Here is a 24,226-nt window from a genome sequence, read left to right as displayed (position 1 = left end):
CCTGCCCTTGGCCCCTTTGCCCAACCTTAGAGAGACGACCAGGACACAACCAGTTGCCCGAGGGGGCTGTTGCCCCCACAAAACAAACATTTCACGAACTAGGTTCTTGTGGGTTTTTTCGGGCTATAGAGCCATGTTCTAGAGGCATTTCTCCTGACGTTTCGCCTGCATCTATGGCAAGCATCCTCAGAGGTTGAGAAGGTCTGTTGGAAGTAGGAAAATGGGTTTATATATCTGTGGAATATCTGTACTCTGACATGGTGGTTGTTGGTGTGGTCCAGCATGTTCTCAAATAATATGCTGTGTCCAGGCTGGTTCATCAGGTGCTCTGCTATGGCAGAAAAAACTCTAAAATTATAACAGCTAAACAACAGAGAGGAAAAAACCAGGCACAGATTAACACCTCCCAGCAACAGATTTTCCCAGACTCAGGCAGGCCTTCAAATGCTAATGAAGGTGATCAGCTAAACATTCACACCTAACTGCAGCAGGGAAGAGCTCCTTGCCCCACCCCGGCCATTCCACAGATATAAACCCATTTTTCCTACTTCCAACAGACCTTCTCAACCTCTGAGGATGCTTGCCATAGATGCAGGCGAAACGTCAGGAGAAATGCCTCTAGAACATGGCTCTATAGCCCGAAAAAACCCACAAGAACCTAGTGATTCCAGCCATGAAAGCCTTCGACAATACATTTCACGAACTCTTGCATGGACAATAGCAAAGGAAGTTCCTATTGATTCTCTGAGTTGATCTGATTGATAGGCATTTCCTCCGGCCAAGTTTTGATTATTAGAAACAATGCGGGCCAGACTGCCCACTGGGGGGGGGGGGGTGGTCTTCTGCCCAGCTCTGTCTTTCTTTTCAGAGATCACTGTGAATCTGGACCAAACTCTACAAGAATACTCAATATGCCCAAATGAGAACACTGGTGGAGTTTGGGGCAAACAGAATCTTGACATTTGGGAGTTGCAGTTGCTGGGATTTATAGTTCACCTATAATCACAAAGCATTGTGAACCCCACCAAAAATAGAATTGGGCCAAGTCTCCCACACAGAACCCCCATGTGGGCCACAGCAACACGTGGCAGGGAACGGCTAGTCTATATAAATAAAAATGTAATGTTCGTTTGTGGGATTAACAGAATTCAAAAACCACTGGACGAATTGCCGCCAAATTTGGCCACAAGACACTTACTAACCCAAAGAGTGACCATCAATCAAAAAAAATGGTTTTGTCATTTGGGAGTTGTAGTTGCTGGGATTTATAGTTCACCTACAATCAAAGAGCATTCTGAACTCCACCAACGATGGAATTGAACCCAACGTGGCACACAGGACTCCCTTGACCAACATAAAACACTAGAAGGGTTTGGGGGCATTGACCTTGAGTTTGGGAATTGTAGTTCACCTACATCCAGAGAGTACTGGATGCAAACAATGATGTAACTGGATCAAACTTGGCACAAATACTCAATATGCCCAAATATGAACACAGATGAGGTTTGGGGAAAATAGACCGTGACATCTGGGAGTTGTAGTTGCTGGGATTTATAGTTCACCTGCAATCAAAGAGCATTCTGAACTCCACCAATGATGGAATTGAACCCAACATGGCACACAGGACTCCCATGACCAACATAAAACACTGGAAGGGTTTGGGGGCATTGACCTTGAGTTTGGGAATTGTAGTTCACCTACATCCAGAGAGTACTGGACACAAACAATGATGTATCTGGACCAAACTTGGCACGAATACTCAATATGCCCAAATATGAACACAGATGGGGTTTGGGGAAAATAGACCTCGACATTTGGGAGTTGTAGTTACTGGGATTTATAGTTTACCTACAATCAAAGAGCATGCTGAACCCTACCAATGACAGAATTGGGGCAAATTTCCCACACAGAACCCCCATACTTAAGGCCACCCAGTCCAACTCCCTTCACCAGGGCAAGAAAATCTAATCAAAGCCCTCCTGACAAAGAGCCATCCAGCCATATATGATTCACACACACACACACACACACAGATATAGTATCCTAGATTTGAAAGGGACTCCTAAAGAAGGACAATTATATGTTGCATGTTCCAGAGTAGACAAACCAGACACTCTCTACATCAACACTGACAAAGAAACAGCAAGAAATACTGTTTACCCACAAGCAAAAAGAAATTACTTATATTAGAAACCAACACTTTCTCATTACTTTATTTTCCAGATCACCAGACTGGGCCACAGCAACGCGTGGCAGGGGATGGCTGGTAGCTAATAAATAGATAAATGATACATAGACAGATGATAGATAGATAATTATTTTTGGTCGTGTCAGAAATGACTAGAAAAACTACAAGTCACTTCTGTTGTGAGAGAATTGGCCGTCTGCAAGGACATTGCCCAGGGGACACCCGGATGTTTTGAAGTGTTACCATCCTTGTGGGAGGCTTCTCTCATGTCCCTGCATGGGGAGCTGGAGATGATAGAGGGAGCTCATCCGTGCTCTCCCCGGATTCAAACCTGCGACCTGTCAGTCTTCAGTCCTGCCAGCACAGGGGTTTAACCCACTGCGCCACTGGGGGCTCCTAGATAGATAGATGATATAGATATAGAAAAATCATAGATAATAGATAGGTAGGTAGGTAGGTAGACAGACAGACAGACAGACAGATAGAAAAATTATAGATAATAGATCAATGAGGGATAGACAGATGATAGATACCTAAATGATAGAAAGAAAGAAAGAAAGAAAGAAAGAAAGAAAAGGGATAGATAGATGATAGATAGATAGATAGATAGATGATAGATACTATAGATAAACGATAGATAGATAGATAGATAGATAGATAGATAGATAGATAGATGGATGGATGATAGATAATAGATTGATAGATGAGGAATAGACAGATGATAGATATATAAATGATAGAATGGTGATAGATGAGGGATAGATATAGATAGATAGATAGATAGATAGATACATAGATTATAGATAAATGATAGATAAATGCTCCACATAATAGAGAAATAAATGATGCATAAATAAACATGATAGGTAATGATATAGATATAGAAAAGATAGATATAGAAAAGAGATAGAAAAATGATAGATGATAGATTAGATAGATAACTAAAAGATAGAGGCTAGATAAATAGAGATAGATGATAAGATCGATAAAATATAGATAGATAGATAGATAGATAGAGAGATTATAGACAAATGATAGATAAATAGTACACATAATAGAGAAATAAATGATGCATAAATAGATAAGTAATGACCAATAGATGATATAGATATAGAAAAGATAGATAGTAGATATAGAAAAGACAGATAGAAAGATGATAGATATAGAGTAGATAGATAGATAAATGATAGATAGAGCCCAGATAAATAGAGATAGATGATAAGATATATAAGATAGATAGATAGATAGATAGATAGATAGATAGATAGGAGGGATAGATGGATGGATTGATGGATAGATAGACAGACAGATGATAGGAGTGATAGATAGATAGATAGATAGATAGATAGATAGATAGATAGATAGATAGATAGATTAGATGCATAGATAGATAGATAGATAGATAGATAGATAGATAGATAGATAGATGAATGGATGAATGGAGGGATGGATGGATGGATAGATAGATAGATAGATAGACAGACAGACAGACAGACAGACAGACAGACAGATGATAGATAGGAGGGATAGATAGATAGATAGATAGATAGATAGATGAATGGATGAATGGAGGGATGGATGGATGGATAGATAGATAGATAGATAGATAGATAGATAGATAGACAGACAGACAGACAGACAGATGATAGATAGGAGGGATAGATAGATAGATAGATTATAGGCAAGATAACTGATAGACAAATACTACACATAATAGAGAAATAAATGATGCAAAAATAGATAGGTAATGATCAATAGATGATATAGATATAGAAAAAGATAGAAAGATGATACATATAGAGTAGATAGATAGATAGATAGAGCCCAGATAAATAGAGATAGATGATAAGATCGATAAGATAGATAGATAGATAGATAGATAGATAGGATGGACTGACGGACGGACGGACAGACAGATAGATGATAGATAGGAGGGATAGATAGGATAGGTAGATGGATGGATGGATGGATAGATTGATAGGAGGGATAGATTGATGGATTGATAGATTGATGGATGGATGGATAGATAGATAGGAGGATAGATGGGTGGATGGATAGATAGATAGATAGATAGATAGATAGATAGATAGATGATAGGAGGGATATGGCACTGTTTCATGGCATTGTTTTTGCAAAACCCTGGCTCCTTTTGTGGGGAAAGAGAGACGGAAAAAAGACAGCCAGGCAAGGAAGGTTTCCCCGGCTTTGTGTGCCTTCTCCTTCTGACGTGTGAAGCCCTGACTCATCCTCCTCCGCCTCCGCCTCCTCCGCAGGGATGGTGATGCTGCTGCTGCTTTTTTGGTTTCCTTTGGCGGCTTTTACCTCCCTCCACCCAGGCCTGGACTACAGCTCCCAGCATCCCCTGCAGTCCTACTACTGTTTCCTTTGAAAATCCAACAAACATGTTTGTGAATAAGGATAAGGATGATGGGTCATGTTGGTAGAAGCTTTCCATCCATATTGGAAGGCCTCTACAAACATGACCCATCGTCCCCTTCCATTGATACTGATGAATAGAAAAGGAAAATGGGTCATGTTCGTAGAGGCCTTCCATTAATATCAATGGACGGGGATGATGGGTCATGTTGGTAGAAGCTTTCCATCCATATTGGAAGGCCTCTACAAACATGACCCATCATCCCCTTCCATTGATACTGATGAATAGAAAAGGAAAATGGGTCATGTTCGTAGAGGCCTTCCATTAATATCAATGGACGGGGATGATGGGTCATGTTGGTAGAAGCTTTCCATCCATATTGGAAGGCCTCTACAAACATGACCCATCGTCCCCTTCCATTGATACTGATGAATGGAAGAGGAAAATGGGTCATGTTCGTAGAGGCCTTCCATTAATATCAATGGACGGGGATGATGGGTCATGTTGGTAGAAGCTTTCCATCCATATTGGAAGGCCTCTACAAACATGACCCATCGTCCCATTCCATTGATACTGATGAATGGAAGAGGAAAATGGGTCATGTTCGTAGAGGCCTTCCATTAATATCAATGGACGGGGATGATAGGTCATGATCATCAATAATGGAAGAGGATGATGGGTCATGTTCATAACTATCAATGAGAATGATGGGTCGTGTTGGTAGAGGCCTTCCATTCATATTGGAAGGCCTCAAGGAACATGACCCATTGTCCCCTTCCATTGATACCGATGAATGGAAGGGGATGATGGGTCATGTTCGTAGAGGCCTTCCATTAATATCAATGGACGGGGATGATGGGTCATGTTGGTAGAAGCTCTCCATCCATATTGGAAGGCCTCTACAAACATGACCCATCGTCCCCTTCCATTGATACTGATGAATGGAAGAGGAAAATGGGTCATGTTCGTAGAGGCCTTCCATTAATATCAATGGACGGGGATGATGGGTCATGTTGGTAGAAGCTTTCCATCCATATTGGAAGGCCTCTACAAACATGACCCATCGTCCCATTCCATTGATACTGATGAATGGAAGAGGAAAATGGGTCATGTTCGTAGAGGCCTTCCATTAATATCAATGGACGGGGATGATAGGTCATGATCATCAATAATGGAAGAGGATGATGGGTCATGTTCATAACTATCAATGAGAATGATGGGTCGTGTTGGTAGAGGCCTTCCATTCATATTGGAAGGCCTCAAGGAACATGACCCATTGTCCCCTTCCATTGATACCGATGAATGGAAGGGGATGATGGGTCATGTTCGTAGAGGCCTTCCATTAATATCAATGAAAGGGGATGATGGGTCATGATCATCAATAATGGAAGAGAATGATGTTCATCACTATCAATGAAAAAGGATAATGGGTCATGTTGGTAGAAGCCTTCCATCCATACCAGTGGAAGGGGACAATGGGCCTCTGAGTCTTTTTCGTGCCCCATCCTGATGGCGCAGCATCTTGACCCCGATTCTCTTTCCTGTTTTGACTCAATTTGGCCTCTTTTGGTTTTTGGGGTTTTCTGCTAGAAGCAGCGGGGAAAGAGAAAGAGAAAAAGAAAGATAGAAGGAGAGAGGAAGGAAAGGAGGGAGGGAGCGAGGAAGGCCTTTTTGGGTGGCCCAGAAAAAGGAGAAGACAAGCCGGCAATGGTGCCTCAGGTGGCCTGGGCCCTGGTGGCGGCAGCATTGGCCATGTGGGCCGCCGGTGAGTGCATTGAGGCCCCTCCACGCCTCTTTCCCTTCTCCCTCCTTCCTTCCCTTTTCCCTCCCTTCTCTTTCTCCTTCTCTCCCTCTTTCCTCTCTTTCTTTCTTTCTTTCTTTCTTTCTTTTTTCTTTCTCTTTCCTTCTCTTTCTCATTATCCTTTCCGCTTTCTTTCCTTCCTTCCTTCCTTCCTTTTCCTCCTTCACTTTCTTTCTTTCTTTCTTTCTCTTTCCTTCCTTCTCCTTTTCCTTCCTTCCTTCCTCTTCTCCTTCCCTCTTTCATTCTTTCCTTCCTTCCATCCGCTTCTCCTATTTTTCCTCTTCTTTTCCTTCCTTCCTCCTTCTTTTGTTCCTTCCTTCCTTCTTTCTTCCTTTCATTCCTTCTCCTCCCTCCCTTTCTTTCTTTCTTTCTTTCTTTCTTTCTTTCTCTCTCTCTCTCTCTCTCTCTCTCTCTCTCTCTTTCCTTCTCTTTCTCATTATCCTTCCCGCTTTCTTTCTTTCCTTCCTTCCCTTTCCTCTTTCACTTTCTTTCTTTCTTTCTTTCTTTCTTTCTTTCTCTTTCTTTCCTTCTCCTTTTCCTCTTCTCCTTCCCTCTTTCGGTCTTTCCTTCCTTCCATCCGCTCCTCGTACCTTTCCTCTTCTTTTCCTTCTTTCCTTCTTCCTTTGTTCCTTCCTTCCTTCCTTCTTTCTTCCTTTCATTCCTTCTCCTCCCTTTCTTTCTTTCTCTCTCTCTCTCTTTCCTTCTCTTTCTCATTATCCTTCCCGCTTTCTTTCTTTCTTTTTCCTTCCTTTTCCTCCTTCACTTTCTTTCTTTCTCTTTCTCTCTTTCTTTCTTTTTCCTTCTTCTTTTCCTTCCTTCTTTCCTCTTCTCCTTCCCTCTTTCGTTCTTTCCTTCCTTCCATCCGCTCCTCCTTCCTTTCCTCTTCTTTTCCTTCCTTTGTTCATTCCTTCCTTCTTCCTTTCATTCCTTCTCCTCCCTTTCTTTCTTTCCTTCTTTCTTTCCTTCTTTCCTTCCATTTTCTTTTATTTCTTTCCGTCTCCTCCTCCTTCCTTCACTCTTTTTCCTTCCTTCCTTCCTTCCTTCCTTCCTTCCTTCCTTCCTTCCTTCCTTCTCCTTCTCCTTCCCTCTTACTTTCTATTGTTCTTTTTTTCTTTCTCTCTCTCTCTCTTTCCTTCCTTCTTTTTCTTTTTCCTTCCTTCCTTCCTTCCTTCCTTCCTTCCTTCCTTCCTTCCTTCCTTCCCTCCCTTCCTTTCTCTTTCCTTCCTTCTCCTTCCTTCCTTTTTCTCCTTCTTTCTTTCCTTCCTTTTCGTCTTCCCTTCTTTCTTTCTCCTTTCTTAATTCCTTCCTTCGTTCTTGTTCTCTTTCTCCATCCCTCTTTCCTCCCTCCCTCCCTTTCTCTTTCCTTCCTTCTCCTTCCTTCCTTCTTCTCCTTCTTTCTTTCCTTCCTTTTCGTCCTCCCTTCTTTCTTTCTCCTTCCTTAATTCCTTCCTTCGTTCTTGTTCTTTCTCCATTCCTCCTTCCTTCCTTCCTTCCTTCTCCTCCTCTCTTCATTCTCTTTCTTTTCTTCCTTCTCTTTCTTCCTTCTCTTCCTTCCTTCTCTCATTCCTTCGATAATACTGTTTTTAAAAATATGATATTCAAGAAAATAGGAAGGCGGCGGTTTCAAGATAAACATACAAATGTGGGAGATAAGGGGAGATAAACGAAACCGCCACAAAAAGAAATAATAATAGTAAAAAGTAGTAAAACCAAGAGAGATAATAAAAGCCATTCACAAGATTGAGGTGCGGAAAAGGGACTGGAAAGGCGCCCGGCCACAAACTAGACATCCCAGGAGAGCCTGTCGCATTGCTGCAGTACAAGATGCATGACCCTAGTGGGGCCTTTGCATTGATTGACAACCTGTAAAAGGGGGGGGGGGGGCATCAAAGGAGATTTGTAGTTGGCGTGGAATTCGTAAAAAGGGATTTGTAGTTTGCCTGTGTTTCCTTCCTTCCCAGGGATGGCCTTTGAGGAGGGGCCCCGGGACCTGCACTGCTCCAAGCCCTGCTGCGGTGCCTCTTGCAAGATCAACTGCACCTGGAAAGACTCTGGGACCACAAACAGGCCCCCCACCACCCTCTACTTCTGGTGAGTTGTAGTTCCCCAAGGTCCTTCCCCACCAGTGGGAACTGTAGTTGTGCAACATCTTGTGCAAGACCCCTCTGCATTTATTATTATTATTATTGGTAGTAGCAGTATTAATTAATGCCATTAATGCTATGGGATTCTGGGAGGTGTAGTTTTGCAAGTCCTTTGCTGGAGAACGAATGCTGTTTGTCCTTGCTTTAATGCTGCGAGATTTTGGGAGATGTAGTTTTGCTAGGCAGGAGAACGAATGCAAGGCCCTTTGCTGGAGTCCATTTGTCTTCACTTTAATGCAATGTGATCCTGGGAGCTGTAGTTTTGCAAGGCCTTTTCTGGAGAACAAATGCCATCCATCCTTGTTTTAATTTTACATGACCCTGGGAGATGTAGTTTTGCAAGACCTTCTCTGGGGAATGAAGTCCATTTGTCTTCACTTTGATGCAGTGGGATTCTGGGAGCTGTAGTTTTGCAAGGCCTTCGCTGGAGAACGGATGCTGTTTGTCCTTGCTTGAATGCTGCGAGATTTTGGGAGATGGAGTTTTTGCAAGGCCTTCACTGAAGACTGAAATCTGTTGGGCCTCCATTTAATACAATGGGATCATGGGAAGTGTAGTTTTGCGAGGCCTTTCTTCACTGATGAGAATTGTAGTTGTGCAAAGTTTTGTGCAAGGCCCCTCTGCATTTATTATTATCTTACTACTATTTTGTTATTATTAGTAGTAGTAGCATTAATGTCATTAATGCTATGGGATTCTGGGAGATGTAGTTCTGCAAGGCCCTTCGCTGGAGAATGAATGCAGTTCGTCCTTGCTTTAATGTTGCGAGACCCTGGGAGCTGTAGTTTTGCAATGCCTTTTTTGGAGAACAAATGCAATTCGTCCTTTCTTTAATGCTATGGGGTCCTGGGAGATGTAGTTTTGCAAGGCCTTTGCTGGAGAACGAATGCTGTTTGTCCTTGCTTTAATGCAATGGGACACTGGGATATGTAGTTTTGCAAGGCCTTTGCTGGAGAACGAATGCTATTTGTCCTGGCTTTAATGCCACAGGATCCTGGGAGATGTAGTTTTGCAAGGCCTTCGCTGGAGAATGAATGCTGTTTGTCCTGGCTTTAATGCTATGGGACACTGGGATATGTAGTTTTGCAAGGCCTTCGCTGGAGAACGAATGCTGTTTGTCCTTGCTTTAATGCAATGGGACACTGGGATATGTAGTTTTGCAAGGCCTTCGCTGGAGAACGAATGCTATTTGTCCTGGCTTTAATGCCACAGGATCCTGGGAGATGTAGTTTTGCAAGGCCTTCGCTGGAGAATGAATGCTGTTTGTCCTGGCTTTAATACTATGGGATCCTGGGAGATGTAATTTTGCAAGGACATTTTCTGGAGAATGTAGTCTGTTGGACCTCATTTTAATGCAGTGGGACCCAGGAAGCTGTAGTTTCGCAGGGCCTTTCTCCCATTTTCTTTCTCGCTCTCTTCTAGCCGTGGGAAGCCTGACCATGCCTGCCGGTCCTTCAAGGTGGACCACTCCACCTCCTTGGCCGTGCAGCAGGATCGCGTCTACGCCTTGGAAAACTCCACCGTCTTCGTGGAGAGGCTGTCCTGGGATGGACAGAGGAGGCTTCGGTCCGAAAACCGGACATTCCTGCTCATCTTGGCCGGTGAGAAACAGAGTTCGATCATTTCCAGCCTCCTTCAAGTTCGGACTCCATCCCGGAGCGGACGGGGCTCAACTACGATTCCTATAATAGGGATGGTAGGACATCCTAACGCCTTTCGTTGCAGTGCAATTCCCGCAGCTGAAAGAAAGCGAAATCAGTTTTGGGCGCAGCAACGCATCCCTGCGGCTGACCTGGCCCGAGACTCGGGAATGTGTCAAGTCACAGCGGGAGAAAGAGGTCCGGATCCGGCCACAAAGAGCGGACAACTGGACACAGGTATGGAATCCGTGTGCGCAGAGCTATATCCATATGGGAAGAATTCCCAAAGATTCTTGCTAGTGGTTCTGATACGACTTCTGCTAGTTTCTTCTGGCCCTGGAGACTTCTATTCATTTAGAGTAGCCAGGTATTCCTGGACTACTTCTTTACCTCTTTTGGGTTGCCTTTCCCCTATTGCCTCATCCGCTCCATATTGCTCAGGTCGAACCCAATAATAAAATCCCATTAGACTGCAGTTCCCAGCATCCTGCACCCAATTGAACCAGCATCCTTTTATTGCTTTCAGGGAAACTGTTACTCCGGAAAGAACGATGGAATCGACAAGACAGCGGAGGGTATGTTTTGAAACACTTCAATAAATTATTTATTTATTTACGTACTTACTTACTTCACTTATATACCGCTCTTCTCAGCCATCAGGCGACTCAGAGCGGTTAACAACCAGTATCAGCAACACGGTACAAAAATCATTAGTCATTTAAAACAGTAATATCAATTAATTAGCATCAAAAACATCAATACAATACAGCAATACAACAATACAGCAAAACAACAATCCATCACATCTCATCAATAGAATCAGCATCCGATCTCGTTGTCCATTAATCCATATTCCAGTAATCAATCAATTGCACTGTTTAGTTAAACACCTGTTCGAAGAGCCAGGTCTTCACTCTCTTCCGGAATGCCAATAAGGAGGGGGCCGATCTGATCATAGAATCATAGAATCAAAGAGTTGGAAGAGACCTCATGGGCCATCCAGTCCAACCCCCTGCCAAGAAGCAGGAATATTGCATTCAAATCACCCCTGACAGATGGCCATCCAGCCTCTGTTTAAAAGCTTCCAAAGAAGGAGCCTCCACCACACTCCGGGGCAGAGAGTTCCACTGCTGAACGGCTCTCACAGTCAGGAAGTTCTTCCTCATGTTCAGATGGAATCTCCTCTCTTGTAGTTTGAAGCCATTGTTCCGCGTCCTAGTCTCCAAGGAAGCAGAAAACAAGCTTGCTCCCTCCTCCCTGTGGCTTCCTCTCACATATTTATACATGGCTATCATATCTCCTCTCAGCCTTCTCTTCTTCAGGCTAAACATGCCCAGTTCCCTAAGCCGCTCCTCATAGGGCTTGTTCTCCAGACCCTTGATCATTTTAGTCGCCCTCCTCTGGACACATTCCAGCTTGTCAATATCTCTCTTGAATTGTGGGGCCCAGAATTGGACACAATATTCCAGATGTGGTCTAACCAAAGCAGAATAGAGGGGTAGCATTACTTCCCTAGATCTAGACACTATGCTCCTATTGATGCAGGCCAAAATCCCATTGGCTTTTTTTGCTGCCACATCACATTGTTGGCTCATGTTTAACTTGTCCACGAGGACTCCAAGATCTTTTTCACACGTACTGCTCTCTAGCCAGGCATCGTCCCCCATTCTGTATCTTTGCATTTCATTTTTTCTGCCAAAGTGGAGTATCTTGCATTTGTCACTGTTGAACTTCATTTTGTTAGTTTTGGCCCATCTCTCTAATCTGTCAAGATCGTTTTGAATTCTGCTCCTGTCCTCTGGACTATTGGCTATCCCTCCCAATTTGGTGTCATCTGCAAACTTGATGATCATGCCTTCTAGCCCTTCATCTAAGTCATTAATAAAGATGTTGAACAGGACCGGGCCCAGGACGAACCCTGCGGCACTCCGCTCATCACTTCTTTCCAAGATGAAGAGGAAGCATTAGTGAGCACTCTCTGTGTTCGTCCATTTAACCAATTCCAGATCCACCTCACCGTAGTTTTGCCTAGCCCACATTGGACTAGTTTCCTTGCCAGAAGGTCATGGGGGACCTTGTCGAAGGCCTTACTGAAATCCAGGTACGCTACATCCACGGCATTCCCCGCATCTACCCAGCTTGATGTCTGTAGGAAGGGCGTTCCACAGCCGGGGGGCCACTACTGAGAAGGCCTTGTCTCTCGTCCCCACCAGGCGTGCTTGTGAGGCCGGCGGGACCGAGAGCAGGGCCTCCCCAGACGATCTTAACGTCCTAACTGGTTCATAGGAAGAGATACGTTCGGACAGATAGGTCGGGCCAGAACCGTTTAGGGCTTTAAAGGCTAAAGCCAGCACTTTGAATTGTGCCCGGTAGCAAATTGGCAGCCAGTGGAGCTGGTGCAACAGAGGAGTTGTATGTTCCCTGAGTGCCGCTCTTGTTAGCATCCTGGCTGCCGATCGTTGGACCATTTGAAGCTTCCGAGCAGTCTTCAGAGGCAACCCCACGTAGAGAGCGTTGCAGTAGTCTATACGGGATGTAACCAGAGCGTGGACTACCGTGGCCAAATCAGACTTCCCAAGGTATGGGCGCAGCTGGCGCACAAGTTTTAACTGTGCGAATGCTCCCCTGGTCACCGCTGAAACCTGGGGTTCCAGGCTCAGCGATGAGTCCAGGATCACACCCAAGCTGCGAACCTGCGTCTTCAGGGGGAGTGCGACCCCATCCAACACAGGCTGTAACCCTATGCCTTGTTCGGCCTTGCAACCGACCAGGAGTACCTCTGTCTTGTCTGGATTCAATTTCAATTTGTTCGCCCTCATCCAGACCGTCACAGCGGCCAAGCACTGGTTCAGGACCTGAACAGCCTCCTTAGTAGCAGGTGGAAAGGAGTGACAGAGTTGGACATCATCCGCGTACAGATGACACCGTACCCCGAAACTCCGGATGATCTCCCCCAGCGGCTTCATGTAGATGTTAAACAACATGGGAGACAATATTGATCCCCGTGGAACCCCACAAGACAATGGTTGTGGGGCAGAACAGGTGTCCCCCAGCAACACCTTCTGAGATCGACCCTCCAGGAAGGACTGGAGCCACTGCAGAACAGTGCCTCCAAGGCCCATTCCCGCGAGGCGTCCCAGAAGGATACCGTGGTCGACGGTATCGAAGGCTGCTGAGAGGTCCAGCAGAACCAACAGGGACACACTCCCCCTGTCTAGCTCCCGGCGTAGATCATCCACTAAGACGACCAAGACTGTTTCAGTTCCATGTCCCGGCCTAAAGCCCGACTGTGCCGGATCCAGATAATCCGTGTCTACCAAGAATACCTGGAGTTGTGAGGCCACCACACGTTCCAGGACTTTGCCCAAAAAGGGGAGATTGGAAACTGGCCGATAGTTGATGAATTGAGTGGGGTCCAGTGATGGTTTTTTCAACAGTGGTTTTATTATAGCTTGTAATAATAATAATAAAGTATAAGATAATATAATTATGACTAAATAATGATGATGATATAATAACATAATTGATACAATATTGTAATAATATAATAATGATAAAATGGCAATATAAATAATAGACTATAATAATAAAATACAATAAAAATACAATAACAATAATAATCACATTATAATAATATAATAATAATAAAACACATAATAATAACATTATAATACATAATAAAAATATAATCTATATAAATAAAAATGTAATGTTTGCTTGTGGGATTAACATAATTCAAAAACCATTGGACAAATTGCCACCAAATTTGGACACAAGACACCTAACAACCCAATGTATGTCCTTCACTCATAAAAACACAACAATACGCAGCAGAAGAGACTTAAAAAGCCCCCAAAAGCTAAATGACGGAAAGCTAAATGACAATACAGAAAAAAGGGAAGAAAGAGGGAGGGAAGGGGAGAAAAGAAAGAAAAAAAGAAAGAAAGAAAAGAAAGAGGGGGGGAAGAAACAAGGAAAGGGAGAAGGAAGCATGGAAGCAAAGAGAGAAGGAAGGAAAGAGGTAAAGAAGGAAGAAAGGAGAGAAAGAGGGAGGGAAAGAAAAGGGGGGAAGGAAGGAAAGTTAGAGAAGGAAGGAAGGAGAGAAGGGAAGAAAAAAGGAAAAGAAGGAAGGAAAGAGGGAACGAAGGAAGGGGGAAGATGTAGAGAAAGAGGGAGTGAAGGAAAGAGAGAAGGAAGAAAAGAGAGACAGCAGAAGAGAAAGAAAAAAGGGGAGGAAGGAAAGAGATAGAGAAGGAAGGAAGAAGAGAAGGAAAGACGGGAAAGCAGGAAGGAAAGAGGGAGTGAAGGAAGGAGGGAAAGAGGGAAGGTTGGCCACAGCAACGCGTGGCGTGTACAGCTTGTCTATATAAATAAAAATGTAATGTTCGCTTGTGGGATTAACATAATTCAAAAACCATTGGATTAATTGACACCACATTTGGACACAAGACACCTATCAGGCCAACAAGTGACCATCACTCATAAAAACACTGAAAAACACAGCAGAAGAGACTTTAAAAGCCAAAAAATTAAAAAAATACATTACATCGCATGTGCAAAACCACACACACACATATATATACAAACACACATATACACATATAGACAAATATATACACACAAAACACATATACACAGACTGGGCCACAGAAAGCCGTGGCAGGGGACGGCTAGTACAATATAAAAAACAATAAAATAATAACATAATGTAAAAATAATATAATTCAAATATAAAATAACAATAATAAAATAATAAAACATACCTTTATATATAAAATCTCAACCTGTGTATGTTTGTGCTCACAAAACTCAAAAACTTGACATTTTGACACAACATTGCATGCCGTGTTTTTAGAGTAAAATGAAATTTCAATACAATGCTGCACTGGAACACACGCGTGTATTTAGAGCAAAACTAGCAGTCTGGAAATAGACCAAGTGGAATCTGTGATGCCCAAAGCAATCAGTTACAGTCTAGCTTTCATTTTACCTCAGCAGTATAAGAAATGAAAACTGAGATCGAGCAACCAATTGCTGCGCAGCTTTCCTTTTACCTCAGCGGTAAATGAAATAATAATCTATCACAGAGCAGCTTTTCATTTTATCTCAGCAGAAGAAGAAATAACAACCAATCAAAGTGCAGCTTTCCTTTTACCTCAGCAATATAAGAAAAACCAAACAATCACAGAGCAGCTGTCATTTACCCTCACCAGTATTAGAAGTGAAAGATGAGCTATGATTGGTTGCTATTGGCATACCACTCATTCAGATCGACGTGGCGTTTGAGTACTAATGACTTCAATTTCCAATACGCCTTGCATTTGCTATGACTATCAATAAAGCACCGGGGAAATCTTTGTCCTTTGTGGTTTGAATTTAGAAAACAATTGCTTCTCAAATGGGCACTTATACATTGCATGCTCCAGAAAATAATAATAATACTAAATATTATAATAATATAATAATATACATATTATATAATATACATATAATAATAATAATATATAATATTATTATATTATTATATAATATTATTATATAATATAATAATAATATATTATATAATAATATAATAATATACATATTATAATAATATACATAATATAATTGTAATAATTAATTTATAACCCACCTCGAAGCACGTTACAATATCATTAAAAGAAGAGATGAAAAACTATTAAAAGGCGTACAATTTTACACTTGCACAAAGTCAGGGTTTTCCTTTAAAAATTGCAATAATAATATTATTATAATCAGATAAAATAATAATAATATAAAAAAATCACAAATATAATAATAATGTAAATAGTATTAAAATAAAATATAATAATAATACCAAAATAATAATATTAAAATAATAAAATATTATTAAAATAAACTAAATATAATAATGTAAACAATAATAACAATAAAATATAAAATAATAATATAATAAATCATTTATTTATTTATTTATTTATTTACTATATTTATATCCTGCCCATCTCGACCCCGAAGGGGACTCAAGGCAATGATAAAAATAATAACAATAAAATAATATAATATAATAATTAATACTAATGGTGATGGAATAATAATGATGATGATAATAATATTAATAATATTAATATAATACTAATACAGTAATAATGAAATTATAATAGTAATAATATAAATAATAATATTAAAACTAACAAAATACTAACAATAATTAATAATAATAATAATAATAATAATAATAATGATAGAGCATGGGCTTAATGCTGAAATTGATGGAGCCTCCAGCTTCAGGAGCAGCCTAGCCTTCAGTTGACATCTTTTTCCCTTTCAGTGGTTTGTCTCCTGGAGAGGGACGTTCCTTACGAGGTGCAGGCCCGCCACCGGATCTTTCACTGGAGCAGCCATTGGAGCCAATGGAGTGCAGCCGTGGCCGTGCCGTGTGGTGGGTGAGCCGGGCAAGCCAAGGGGGGCCCAGAGGGCATCTAGACCTTCCTCTACACCCTTTTGGGCATTAAAAAAATGCTGTCTCTTCCAGCCATTGCAAGAAGTCCAAAGATGCATGTCACAGCAGGACGGCTGCGAGAAGATGGGATGAGGAACGTCACTCTGCAATGGGAGGTAATAAGACTTTGATACATGGAGCCTCCAGGCCCAGGAGCAATCTATACTTAAACATCCGAAATAAAATAATAAAATAAACAATACATTAACAACGGTAATATAATAGTAATAATTATATATAAAACTATATAATACTATATAATAATATATAATAATATGTAATAATATGTAATAATATATAATAATAATAATAATAATAATAATAAATTGAGCCTCCATGTTCAGGAGCAGTCTATCTTTAAACATTCTAAAAATAAATAATAGTCTATCCTTAAACACACTAATAATAAAAATTATTATTATCATCATAAATAAATAAATAAACAAATATCTGTAAATCAAAGCCTCCAGGCTCAGGAGCATTCTGTCCTTAAATGTCTTTACTAATAATAATAATAATAATAATAATAATAATAATAAATATCATAAATAAATATCTGTAAGTAAATGGAGCCCCCAGGCCGAGGAGCACTCTATCCTTAAACATCCTAAATATAATAATAATAATAATAATAATAATAATAATAATAAATATCTGTAAATCAGTGGAACTTCCAGGCTCAGGAGCAGTCTATCCTTAAACACCGAAAATAAAATAGTAATTATAAAATAATAATATAGTAATAATAATAATAATAAATATATTAAATTGAGCCCCCGGTGGCGTAGTGGGTTAAAGCGCTGAGATTCTGAACTTGCTGATCAAAAGATCTGTAAATCAATTGAGCCTCCAGGCTCTTGAGCAGTCCATCCTCCAACATCTTTAATAATAATAATAATAATAATAATAATAATATCAGAATAATAATGACTATATTAAATAAATATCTGTAAATCTGGGTTGCACCATATCTGCAAATCAATTGAGCCTCCAGGCTCAGGAACAGTCTATCCTTCAACATTCTCAATGAAGAAATAATAATAATAATAATAATAATAATTACTGAAATAAACACAGCCTCCAGGCTGAGGAGCAGTCTATCTATCTATCTATCATCTGTCCCTTTCTTTCTCTCCCGCAGAGGCCGGGCCCTGACCACGGAGAGGTCAACTTCATCCTGATCTTTACCCTGCTGCCTTGCCAGGGCTGTGAGACTGAGTGGGTGAAAGAACTGGGCGGCCAGAGCTCCTTCAAGGCTGATCTTTCGGGCGCTGCCTACAACATCTCCTTGCAGGCTTCCAACAAGGCTGGAAGTGCACCAGCCAGCTCTCTTTTCCTTCCACCGGCCCAAAAGGCAGGTGCGTGTTCCTGGCCATGGCCAAATCTTTTGGAAAGGCGTGATTTTTCAGAATTGTGGAAGTCCAAAACACCTAGAGGGACGGCTGAAGTTGGCTAGAATAATGGCTTGTGCTGCTCTAGAACCTGGACAGGTCTGCTCAAAAACCCAAACATTGTATCTCGTGTTTCTGGTTTCGGACTCTAGGTCCCATTGCGCTGAACGTCAACTTCTCTGGACCACGCTTCATGGCCCGATGGCAAGCCCCATTGAATGCCATCGGCTTCTGCTTTGAGAGCCATGCACTGGGAGAAGCCCCTCCGGAGACCCCATGCACCGACCAGGAATTGGAGGCTGGAAGCATCTACGAGAACTCCGGTGGGTCATAGAATCATAGACTTTGATATATATATATATATAAATACACACACACACTACTTTGGTAGATACAGGGTGAACTACAACTCCCATGCAGGTGGGTCATTTCCCCTCCCCCCAACTCCTCCAGTATGTTTTGCTGGTCACCTGAGCTTGTTGACTGAAAGGTCACAAGTTCAAATCCGGGGAGCGGTGTGAGCTTCCACTGTCAGCCCCAGCTTCTGCCAACCTAGCAGTTCGAAAACATGCAAATGTGAGTAGATCAATAGGTACCGCTCTAGCGGGAAGGTAACGGCGCTCAGGGGCGGCTCAACCCATTATGCAAAGTAAGCATTTGCAGTATAGTTGATTTTGCCCAGGGGCGCTCTTGGGGGAAAATAGACCTTGACATATGCGAGTTGTAGTTTCTGGGATGTATAGTACACCTACAATCAAAGAGCATTCTGAACTTCACCAATGATGGAATTGAACCAAATACGGCACACAGAAGTCCAATGACGAACAGAATATATATATCAGTGATTGGTTGGGGGGGGGGGGGGGGCAAAATACTGTTTGCTTACTGTTGAAAATTACCTAGGGCCGGCTCTGACAGCGCTCCATGCAGTCATGCCAGCCACATGACCTTAGAGGTGTCTACAGACAATGCTGGCTCTTCGGCTTAGAAATGGAGATGAGCACCACACCCCAGAGTTGGACATGACTGGACTTCATGTCAGGGGAAAGCCTTTACCTTTACCTTAAGGTTGGGTATGTTTGCCAAGTTTGGACCAAGGTCTGATGTCATTTGGGTCCAGTGCTCTCTGGATGCAGGTAAACTATAACTCCCAGATCCAAAGTCAATTCCCCCGCCAAACCCCTGCAGTACGTTCTGTTCGTCATGGAGCTTCTCTGTGCCAAGTTGGGTCCTGGTGCATTGTCGGTGGGGGTCACTGTTTCTCTGGATGCAGGTGGGCTATAACTCCCATAAATCATGGTCAGTGTCCCCCAAACTTCTCCAGTATGTTCTGTTGGTCATGGGGAGTCTGTGTACCAAGTTTGGTCCAGGTCTGTCATACGTGGCGGTCACAGTGGTAGTAGGAAGTGTGTGAAGGTACTGCAAATTGCATCATCCATGGTCCATTCTCCCCCAAAACTGCACCAGTACATAACGTGCATCATAGGGGCTGTGTGTGCAAAGTTTGGTTCAGATCTGTCATTCGTGGGGGTCGCAGTGGAATCAGGTGAAGGTACTGCAAACCCCATCATCCATGGTCCACCCTTCCCCAAACTGCAAAAGGACGTAAAGTGGGTCATGGGGGGAGGGGCTGTGTGTGAAGTTTGGTCAGGGTCCACCATTCGTGGGGGTTGCAGTAGACTTAGGAAGTGACTGAAGGTACTGCAGATCCCATCATCCATGGTCCATCCTCCCCCAAACTGCACCAGGACATAAAATGCATCAAGGGGGCTGTGTGTGCCAAGTTTGGTCCAGATCTGTCATTCATGGGGGTCGCAGTGATCTGTGGGGACCGAATCGGGTGAAGGTACTGCAAACCCCATCATCCATGGTCCACCCTCCTCCAAACTGCATCAGGACGTAAAGTGGGTCATAGGGGGGTCTGTGTGTGAAGTTTGGCCAGGGTCCGCCATTTGTGGGGGTCGCAGTAGTCTTAAGAAGTGAATGAAAGTACTGCAGGTCCCGTCATCCATGGTCCATCCTCCCCCAAACCACACCAGGACATAAAGTGGATCAAGTTTGGTCCAGATCTGTCATTGGCTGGCTCCAATTCCTCTTCGCTGTGTGCCATAGAAAAGGGTAGGAAAGGGTTAAGGAAGAGGCAGTGGGTGGACTCATGCAAATTCCACACCAATGGAGAGAGAAAGGAACACTGGGATGTGGAGCTCGCTGTAACCTGCAATTTCACTGGAGAGAGGGTCATTGGTATTTCCTGCATAGTGGGAACTATAGCTGTTCAATGTATTCTCGAAGGCTTTCATGGCCGGAATCACTAGGTTGTTGTAGGTTTTTTTGTGCTATGTGGCCATGTTCTAAAGGCATTTTCTCCTGACGTTTCGCCTGCATCTATGGCAAGCATCCTCAGAGCTAATGAGGTCTGTTGGAACTAGGAAAAAGGAGTTTATATATCTGTGGAAAGACCAGGGTGGGACAAAGGACTTTTGTCTGCTGGAGCTAGGTGTGAATGTTTCAACTGACCACCTTGATTAGCATTTGATTGCCTGGCAGTGCCTGGAGCAATCTTTTGTTGAGAGGTGATTAGATGTCCTTGTTTGTTTCCCCTCTGTTGTTGTGCTGTTCTAATTTTAGAGTTTCTTAATACTGGTAGCCAGATTTTGTTCATTTTCACTGTTTCCTCCTTTCTGTTGAAATTGTCCACATGCTTGTGGATTTCAATAGCTTCTCTGTGTAGTCCGACATGGTGCTTGTTCGAGTGATCCAGGATTTCTGCACAGCACAACAACAGAGAGGAAACAAACAAGGACATCTAATCACCTCTCCACAAAAGATTGCTCCAGGCACTGCCAGGCCATCAAATGCTAATCAAGGTGGTCAGTTGAAACATTCACACCTAGCTCCAGCAGACAAAAGTCCTTTGTCCCACCCTGGTCATTCCACAGATATATAAACCCCTTTTTCCTATTTCCAACAGACCTCACTACCTCTGAGGATGCTTGCCATAGATGCAGGCGAAACATCAGGAGAAAATGCCTCTAGAACATGGCCATATAGCCCGAAAAAACCTACAACAACCCACTATAGCTGTTTGTGGAGGCCAGGGGTTGTCTGTGTATGTGGGCACCCCTGCCACATACACACATACATATTTTCACTTTTATTATGTACTAGCTGTCCCCTGCCACGCGTTGCTGTGGCCCAGTCTGTTGATCTGGAAAATAAATTAATTAGAAAGTACTGGTTTCTAATATATGTAATGTCTTTATGCTTGTGGGTAAACAGTATTTCTTGATGTTTCTTTGACAGTGTTGACGTAGAGATTGTCTGGTTTGCCTACTCTGGAACATGCAACATATAATTGTCCATCTTTAGGAGTCCCTTTCAAATCTATAATACTTTATCTGTGTGTGTGTGAATCATATCTATCTATCTATCTATCTATCTATCTATATGGCTGAATGGCTCTCTGTCAGAATGGCTTTGATTACGTTTTCTTGCCCTGGTGAAGGGAGTTGAACTGGATGTATTTTCTGTTGGTCATGGGCGTTCTGTGTGGGAAGTTTGTCCCAGTTCTGTCATTCGTAGGGTTCATTCAGAATAGTCTTTGATTGTAGATGAACTATAAATCCCAGTAACTACAACTCCCAAATGCCAAGGTCTATTTCCTCCAAACTCCATCTGTGTCCATATTTGGGCATATGGAATATTCGTGCCAAGTTTGGTCCAGATCCATCATTGTTTGAGTCCACAGTGCTCTCTGGATATAGGTGAACTATGACTCCCAAACTCAAGGTCAATGCCCCCTAAATGCTGCTAGTATTTCCTGTTGGTCATGGGAGGCCTGTGTGCCAAGTTTGGTTCAATTCCATCGTTGGTGAAGTTCAGAATACTCTTTGGTTATAGATGAACTATAAATCCCAGCAACTACAACTCCCAAATGACAAAATCATAATTTTTTGAGTGATGGTCACTCCTTGTGTAGTGAGATGTTTTGTTGCCAAATTTGGTGTGATTTCGTTCATTGGTTCTTTTGTTTTTAAGGTACTCATTATGCACAGAGCATAGATAGAGAGAGAGAGAGAGAGAGAGAGAGAGATAAGAAAGGAATATAGAAGATATGGATAGAGATAGATAGATAGATAGATAGGTAGATAGGTAGATAGGTAGATAGATATAGTATTGATCAGATGGCCACACAGCCTCAATAATATTATTAATATAATAATAATAACAATTAATATAATTATTATATTAATATTAATATATTGATATTATAAATTATAATTTTATTTGTTATTGTTGTCTGAATATAATAGCATTAATAACAAATTGAGTAGGAAGAGACTCATAAAGGTCATCTAGTGCAACCTTCTTCTGACTTCATGCAGGAAAAGCACAATCAAAGCACCCTCAACACTTGGCCATCCAGATTCAATAATGCTCATAGAGTTGCCCAGCCATGGGAACTCCCAGGCGGGTCGCACGCTCTCAGCTTCTCCTTCCCTTCCACTTTGCAGGGATGTTGCAGCTCAACCAGTGTTACCGCCTGGCTGTCCATGGCATGGCCGAAGACACCAGCCACTGGTCCACCTTTGGGTCTGTCCATGTTTTCTATGGCAACGGTAAGTTTTGGTTGGCCAAACTTGTAAAACGTTCCAGTGATTTGATTAATAACAACAACAACAACAAAAACAACAAGGTGCAAAATGACTACAGTTAATGGGTGGCTTTATAGAAGGAGTGAAGTCAATAGGAACTTTAGGAGGGTCTGCCCCAGAAGGAGAGACCCTGGGACCCAGGCCCGTAGCGAGGGGGGGGGGGGTTTAGGGGTTCAACCCCCCCCCCCCCCGAAATGTTTCAGATTTTTTAAAAAAAACTGGTTTACTCATGAATTTTAACTGGTTAACCCAATCCCCATGCTAAGTCTAAGAGATGCAAAAAATCAAGAGTCCCTCCAGAACTGCAAGCACTATCTCAAGCAAATATTAGCCATTTATTCACACTGTCCTTACTTGCAGCAATAGCCGATGTAGTTGTTCTGGTACAGCTGTACCAGGAGCTCCAACTTTATTTGCTTTGTATTAAATGTTTGCTTGCAGTCCTAGGTTTCAGGGGCTCTGCAGATAGGTGGCTTCTTTTGGTTGCAGTCATAGGGCAAGCCACCTGTCCATCATGGTTAAGTTTGGTTCTGCCCCTTGCTCAGGGCAATTGGGAAGGGAAGGAAGCCATTTTAGTTAGTCTCAGCAAGGTAAGCTTATGTATAGGATTTGTGCAAGCTTCAACCCTTAAGACCTTCCGGGGGAGAAAGGTCTTAAGAGTCTCCAAAGAATTTCCAGGAAAACAGCCCTAAAGACCAAAGAACTCCAGCTGGAGAACATCTACTGCCTTGCTGGTAGGTCCACTCGGCGTTCGAGACGCAGTTCGACCCGGTAGCGGAGCCCACATCAGTAAGGGTTAGATTACAGTCAGCCTGGGAGAAGTTAAAAAGGGGATTTTCCTTTAAAGAAGAAGTTATTGAAGAAAGTTGCCTGTCCTTCGTGGGCAAGATTAGGAATTCACCAGTTGCCTAAAAGCTTGGAATCATTTGCTTAACTTTACTGAAGACAAGAGAAGTTTCTGTTTGATTGTTCATTAATAAAAGACTTTGTTGTACTTCTCAAGCCATCTAAAGACTGTTTGTGGTGGAAACCTCTGAGAACTTCTCTTTAGGCCCCCTGGCTTCCCGCTGGGCAAAGGTTGCACATCCTGTTCTAAAGACAATTATTTACAGGCCCAGCGCACAACAGAACAGTAGCGAAGCAACCAAGTTGGGGGGGGGGGGGGGTTGAATGCTCTCATTAAGGAGGCCAGACTTGGTGGAGGTGGTTGACAAGGGCGGAGCTGCAGGCTATTGAAGGCTGCTCTGCCCCCTCCTGTGCTTTTTGCTTCAGCATGAGCTAGGAGGCAGGTTTCAAACCCCCCCCCCGTGAAATTTTCAAATCCCCCCCCCTGAAAATTTCAACCCCTCCCGAAATTTTTTTCTGGCTACGGCCCTGCTGGGACCCCACCAAAGAGGGATCGCTACTTTGGCGAGCTCAGAGAAGCCTGATCTCAGCAATTTTATTTTCTTTAAAAATCCAAAAGAAATCTCACCAAAGTTGAAGAAGTGGCACTGAGGTGTTTTATTAGCGATTCAGCTGAAAAGGATGCAATGTAGCAATCATTCGC

The 24,226-nt window shown here is 42.5% G+C and overlaps 1 protein-coding gene across 1 annotated transcript in view; it reads left to right on the top strand.

Annotated features, from left to right (window-relative positions):
* The first annotated feature begins 6,272 nt into the window (after positions 1 to 6,272).
* IL12RB1 (interleukin 12 receptor subunit beta 1) overlaps positions 6,273 to 24,226 on the top strand; it is a 32,560-nt gene continuing 14,606 nt past the window's right edge. The window contains exons 1-10 of the mRNA XM_060784862.2: positions 6,273 to 6,330; positions 8,328 to 8,457; positions 9,933 to 10,111; positions 10,236 to 10,387; positions 10,677 to 10,725; positions 16,461 to 16,571; positions 16,665 to 16,747; positions 17,773 to 17,989; positions 18,175 to 18,345; positions 22,537 to 22,641. Of these exons, the coding sequence (XP_060640845.2) occupies positions 6,273 to 6,330; positions 8,328 to 8,457; positions 9,933 to 10,111; positions 10,236 to 10,387; positions 10,677 to 10,725; positions 16,461 to 16,571; positions 16,665 to 16,747; positions 17,773 to 17,989; positions 18,175 to 18,345; positions 22,537 to 22,641 (1,255 nt within the window). The remainder of the gene's footprint in view (positions 6,331 to 8,327; positions 8,458 to 9,932; positions 10,112 to 10,235; positions 10,388 to 10,676; positions 10,726 to 16,460; positions 16,572 to 16,664; positions 16,748 to 17,772; positions 17,990 to 18,174; positions 18,346 to 22,536; positions 22,642 to 24,226) is intronic.

Source organism: Anolis sagrei, chromosome X (assembly GCF_037176765.1).
Source record: "Anolis sagrei isolate rAnoSag1 chromosome X, rAnoSag1.mat, whole genome shotgun sequence".
Taxonomy (NCBI): domain Eukaryota; kingdom Metazoa; phylum Chordata; class Lepidosauria; order Squamata; family Dactyloidae; genus Anolis; species Anolis sagrei.
This window is presented reverse-complemented; position numbering and strand designations above follow the sequence as displayed.